A 6,108-nucleotide genomic window follows, 5' to 3' on the forward strand; every position below is an offset into this window, starting at 1 on the left:
TACGTAGTTACAACGGCAATCGTCCCGAGGAAGATCAATTTGTATTATTTGAAAGAGCCAAATATAGCCTTCTTTGTGCTCCTCGCCTGGGATACTTCCAAGTGCGTCGCACCGACGAGGCACACAAATTAGGTACATTAGCTGGTAAGCTATTGAAGATGAAATAAAAGAAAAAGGAAAAGGTCATTTTGAATCTCAAACTCCTTTCTCGTGTTCCCGTGTGGAATACCTTCAAGTGCACGCGCACCCGACGAAGAAGCACAAGATTGGAGGAGCGCGAATGGAAAACGGAAAATTTAGAAAATATAAGGCCCTTCCTTGCGCCCCTCACGTGGAATACCTTCAAGTGCTGCGCACCCGACGAGGAACGCAAGGTCGGGTTGATGAAAACTCAGCCCGGACGTAACAATTCAGATTTTAAGCGAAGTCAGGCTAATGTTTTTTATTCTTTGTTTCCTGTGGTTGGTTGTTATGCGAATTGGTCTTGCGTTGTGTCAACTTGGTGGAATGATGTTATTTTTAATTTTAAGCATAAGCGTAAATGTTTATATTTGTATGGTGATACTGGTATATGTAAGTCATCGTGGGTTGAGCGTATGATAGGATCTAGGAATTTGTCGTTTGTTTTTTATCCAGGGGTGGGTAAATTTTTTATGGATGGGTTTGATGAGTCTTTTCATAAGGTGATTTTGTTTGAGGAGTTTGATTATCGTTATCACATTCCCAGTTTATTGAAACGGTTGTTCGAAGGTCGTCCTGCTGCGTATCCTGTTAAATGTAAATCTGATCATGAATTTGTTTTTGAGGGTCCTATAATTTTCATGTCCAATTTTGATGTAATTGATGATTCAGCTTAGCGGTCTCGTCTTTTGTTTGTTAGGGCTGATCAACCATTTTCGGATGGCGTCGCGTGTTGTGTATCGAAGGCCGATGCTTTATCCTCGTCGAATGATTGCCAAACGTGTACGATCGATCTCACGGATTCGGAAGAGGAGAATGTTTCGCCGTCCCGTGATGAAGCGTGTTGTCCGTCGGTATCGTCATCGGTTTCCCGTGATAGGTCGGGTGGCCCGTCCACGTCCGTTTTGCGTCTATAATAAGCGTGATTGTGGATCGGAGATTGTTACATTTGTAACGTCCCAGAATTATTCGCGAGCACGCTACTGCACCGACGCGTAGGGAGAGCGGTTCCCTATGAGAAGGCGACTCGTATTTATATATATTAATTATAAGAAGGGATTATAGGTTCGGGTGGCACGCGGTAAAGGAGTAAAATCCAACGCTAGATTCCTTTCTCAATTAATAAGTATGAGTGAGTGTTTATTCAAGAAATTAATTGTGGTGTCTTGTGTATAATATAAAAATAAAAAAAGAAAGTAGGTAAGTAATATAAAAGAATATTGAACGTAATTAAATATTGAATTTAAATAATGAATTTAAGTAATTAAATATTGAATTGAATTAATGTAACAAATGTTGCGCCCTGTGTTTGAAATACAAAAGAAAATAATGGTATTAGTAATGTACAATGAGTACGCCCTGGATTGAAAAATACAAAGAAATTAACAATCGTGTTTGTGCCTAAATTGGAATACAATAAAAGAAAATTTGATTATTACAAAAAAATAATTCAACCTAAAATAAAATACAGAGTAAATAAATTGATTAGTAAATGCGGTTCTAGATACGATTATAAAACTTGAATTTATAATTTAATATAATTTAATTTAATTTAATATAATATAAATGATTCGAAAGAATTGTCGGGAAATTGGCCAAGATCCGTTCCGACGCTGTAGGAGTTGGCTCGTTCGGCCGCAGTTCGGTTTCTGGGCAACTTAGCCGTCAATGAACAGGCCGCATCCAAGGAGCTTCTGCTTTCGCTCGCTCGTTATACTTGGTAGCGAACTCTGCAAAACGGTATCGTCGCTCTAGAGCCAGTGTACTGATAGGCCGCATCCAAGGAGCTTCGGCTTTCGCTCGCTCGTTAAGCTTGGGTGCGAACCTGACACGTAGGAGAACCGCTGCGAACCGATAGTTGAGCGCCCCGGGTCTGACGCGGTACCTTTGCCGCTTTGCCGACAAAAGAGTCTAAGATTACTGAATTCTATATAAATCGTATCATAGACCCGTCTCGGACTACGATCAGAATCGAAGTGAAAATTCTTTGCGCGGCACTCTCGTATTTATACCGGAGAACTGCTGACGTAGCAGTTTTTTCTACCTGTGTTTTCGATACCGGAAGTGTTCGGACTTTGACCGGTGCGTACGTGACTCCGTGCGTATCGCTATCTCTGTCTACGCGCTATTGCCGTCTCTTTCTACTCTGCGCTTGTTTCTATCTCTTTCTATTCGCTATTGCTATCTCTCTCTATTTATTTCGCGCGCTGTGTCGGTCTTTTATCGACGCGGTAGAATTATCGACGCGGTAGAATTATCGACGTAAATTCTGAAGTATATAAAATTTTTGTCAAACGTAAATATTAATAAATATAAGATTCTGTTTAGTTATTAAATACAAATATAATTATTTAAATCAATGTAGTACAATAAATAAAAATGAACTGTTACATGTTTATAATTATAAAAAAAACGAAAAATGAATAAATATTTTAATAAATATTAATTATTGAATTTCTTCTTATTTACTCCTCTTCCTGCTGGATGTTACAGCCTTCCCCCTGTGTTAGTCTCTTGTCCTCAAGAGACTCTTTGGTTGTTGTTCGTTTTCCGGAGCAGAATTTGCATAAACATCTTTCTTCGTCGTTTCTGGGGGATGCTGCCAGATTTCCAAAATATTTGAGGATCCTTGCATGTTTTCGTCTTGGATCCTTTTTATCTGTCTTCTTATAGGTTTTCCAGTTTATTTCCGGGATTTCAATGAGGGTTAACCTCCATGGTGTGTCTGCTTCCTGTTTTTGTTGTGTTGGAGTCTTTGGAGAATTTTAAGAATAGTTAGTAAAAATTATTGAATAAATAAAAGGATACTTGTACCTCATTTAGTTTTTTCAAGGCTTTTCTTAAACGTTTTAATTGCTGTCTTTTTCCTGCACGTCGTGTCATTTTAGTAGTTAGAAATTTTTAAAATCAAATATGGCGTTTGCGTAGGTGGCGCTTTATGCCTTCTTTCTTTCTTTAACCTATTTTTTCTGTCTTTTCTCTTGCGGGAAGGACCATAATGGCGGTTATGGGTTCGATGAATAAAATACTTTTGTAAGAATGGCAATTAATATTTATTTATTTTGTACTGAATGTTTTACACTTATTATTGAAATATTTGTTTCAAATAAAAGACATTAGGATCTTCTGAGGGCAGGAGAATCCCTCTTTCGAATGCTTGTTTGTCGGATTGATCCATGTTTCTATAAGCTTGCTGGCATTTGGTGCAGGCTATAGCGGGTTGTATCATTGAAATTTCTCTTCTGCAAGCTATGCAGTGCGACTGCTTGTCGCCTTGTTCTTTTAATATAAAATGGTGACTTCCAATGTGGAGCCATTGCTCGTGAGCTCCCTCATGAGCCCTCCTTGCGCACATTATGCACATTCTTCCCATCTGTAGATTGTTTATATATTCGAATGCCGGGATGAAATCCTCAATACATAGGACGTCGACGATGGATTGTTGTAAATGCATCGTTCTGTACACGTGAGTGGAATTTCGTTGTGATTTGTTAATAGATTTTTTTTTTCCTTTTTTTTTTTTTTTTTATATATATCTTGCGCTTACCTTATATATCTGTTCACTTCTCTCAATATTTGTTTGTTTTCACGTTTTTTCTTGTCCACTTTGTTCTTGTCTCGTTGACCGTTCTCTTTAGAATGCTACTACTTGTTGCTTCCAACGGTTTTTCGGTTTTTTCGTTAGTGCGCATGCGCGTGTTCATGAACCTAGTTGATTTTTGCATCGATTTTCACGTTTAATCTATGTTGCTGATTGGTAGATAGGCCCTCTTTAGCCTATCTTTATGAACGATGCGCTTTTTATTGGGTCCTATTGTCAATTCTATGTTATTTGGTTCTATGTTTCGAAGTATAGTGTATGGTCCAGTGTATTCTTTTTCAAATTTGTTTCTTCTAGGCGGGTTTAATAGCATAACTTTTTCACCTGTTTCGTAATTTATTGGTCGAATTTTCTTGTCGTAGTAGTGTTTTTGTCTGTGTTTTTCTTTTTCCAAATTCGATTTTGCTATTTCGCGTAAATTGTACAGTGTTTGAATTAGTTTCTCAATATATTCGGGGTATGTTTTTAAACTATCAATCGGTTTGACACTTGATGGTTGTCGAGCTTTCTTTCCGAAAATTAATTCATGTGGTGTAAATTTCGTTCCTTCGTGGATGCTGGTGTTATAGGAGAACATTGCCTGTGGTAACCATTCATCCCAATGTTTTTCCTTTGAGATATAATGTTTTAAATATTCTATTAAAACGTGATGACTTCTTTCTAGTGATCCATTTGATTGAGGATGGAATGAAGATGTTCTGTATGTTTTTATCTGGAATGTTTTGGCTAATTTTTTCATTAATGAACCAGTAAAACATGTACCTTGGTCTGTAAGTATGGCTTTTGGACTACCAAATTTGCATATAAAGTTTTCTGTAAAAGCTTTTGCTACTTCTTCAGATGTGGTTGATATTAAAGGTGTTGCAGCTGAATATTTAGTTAAATTATCCTGGATGGTGAGTATATAACTATTTCCTGATGTAGTAATTGGTAGTGGTCCTAATATGTCTAAAGATACTTTGTCAAATGCATCAATAGGGGTGTCAGTGATGACCATAGGTTCTTTGTTTTTCATCCTTACTAATTTTACTTTTTGACAACTGATGCAGGTTCTAATATAATCAGTGATTTCTTTTTTCATATTCTTCCAATAATAATTATTTCTTATTCTATGGTAAGTCTTTTTTATTCCTTTATGTCCTCCTACTGGGCTTTCATGGTTTTCTTTAATGATCTGTATTCTTTCTTCTTTAGGTGGTGTGATAATGGTTCCTTTACATAATGTGATGGAAATGTTTGATTCTGCAAAAATTACTTGTAGGAGTTTATGTAATCCTTTTAATTCAGGTATAGAGCATTCTTGAATTTGTCTTTTATGGAATTCTTGATGAAGTATTTTTAGTGTTTTAGGTAGGTCTTCTCTTGATTGTGTTACTAGGCCAAATATTTCTTTATTCTTCTTTTTTAAATGTATGATAATTTCTTCCTGTTGAGGTATGTGTATTTTCATTTTTTCTTTTTGTAAAAATTCTCTTGATTGATTGTCTATTGGTTTTCCTTCTTCATTTAGGAATACAATTACAATCCCTTTCTTCATCCAGAGGTGGTCAGTTGTCTCTACTATTTTTGATGTGACTGGTAGGTTGCTGATCACTCTTGGTTGTGTTATTTTATGTGTGGTAAGTTGGTCTTCTTCTTTAATAATTTTAATGGGAGTTATAGGTGCTGTAGATGTACTTCCTGAATCAGTTTTTTCTTCTTTTTTCAGCTCTGAAAATTCTTCTCTGGTTCCTAAAGATGCTCTTTTTGTTCCTGAAGATGCCTTTTTTATTTCTGATGATGATTTTTTTATTTCTGAGGATGCTTTTTTAGTTTCTGAAGATGAATCTATTTTGGGTGGTTCTCTATATATATGTTTGGGTAGAGTTATTCCCTCTTCAAAATCTTCAATTTCATCACCAATTATTATTGGTTCATGTCTCCTTTTAAGTGGTTTAGGAGGTTCAGAAATTAGTTGTTTTTTAGGTAATTGGTGAATTTCTACTGTGATTTTTTTCTGGTTCGGTTTTCTCTTTTTATATTGTTTGTTTGTAGAGCTTGATGTTTCCTTTTTCCTCTTCCTGTGTTGTTGATCTTGGAATTCATCAGTATCGCAATATTCTGATTCACTGGAAGTAGTATCTTCTTTTAGACGTTTTTGATGTTGACTGCTGCTTGTTTTATGTGGTCTTTTGTGGTGTTGTGTAATTTTTCCCTTTTTTATTTCTCTCTCTGAATCAGATGAAGTATCTCGCTGGCGAGTAGAATATTGGTGTGTTGTTTTCTTTCTTACAATACTTCTTTCGGATTCGGAGGAAGTATCTCTTTGTCGTGTGGCGTGTTGATAT

General features: G+C 36.3%; 1 protein-coding gene across 1 annotated transcript; it reads right to left on the reverse strand.

Annotated features, from left to right (window-relative positions):
- Positions 1 to 2,645: 2,645 nt before the first annotated feature.
- LOC123989031 lies at positions 2,646 to 4,042 on the reverse strand. Its single transcript, XM_046289747.1, has 3 exons — positions 3,728 to 4,042; positions 2,995 to 3,638; positions 2,646 to 2,933 (listed from the first exon to the last, which is right to left on the reverse strand). Exons 2-3 carry the CDS (start codon positions 3,061 to 3,063, stop codon positions 2,646 to 2,648), a joined length of 357 nt encoding a protein of 118 aa, XP_046145703.1. The 5' UTR covers positions 3,064 to 3,638; positions 3,728 to 4,042.
- Positions 4,043 to 6,108: the final 2,066 nt, after the last annotated feature.

Source organism: Osmia bicornis, unplaced genomic scaffold (assembly GCF_907164935.1).
Source record: "Osmia bicornis bicornis unplaced genomic scaffold, iOsmBic2.1, whole genome shotgun sequence".
NCBI classification, from domain to species: domain Eukaryota; kingdom Metazoa; phylum Arthropoda; class Insecta; order Hymenoptera; family Megachilidae; genus Osmia; species Osmia bicornis.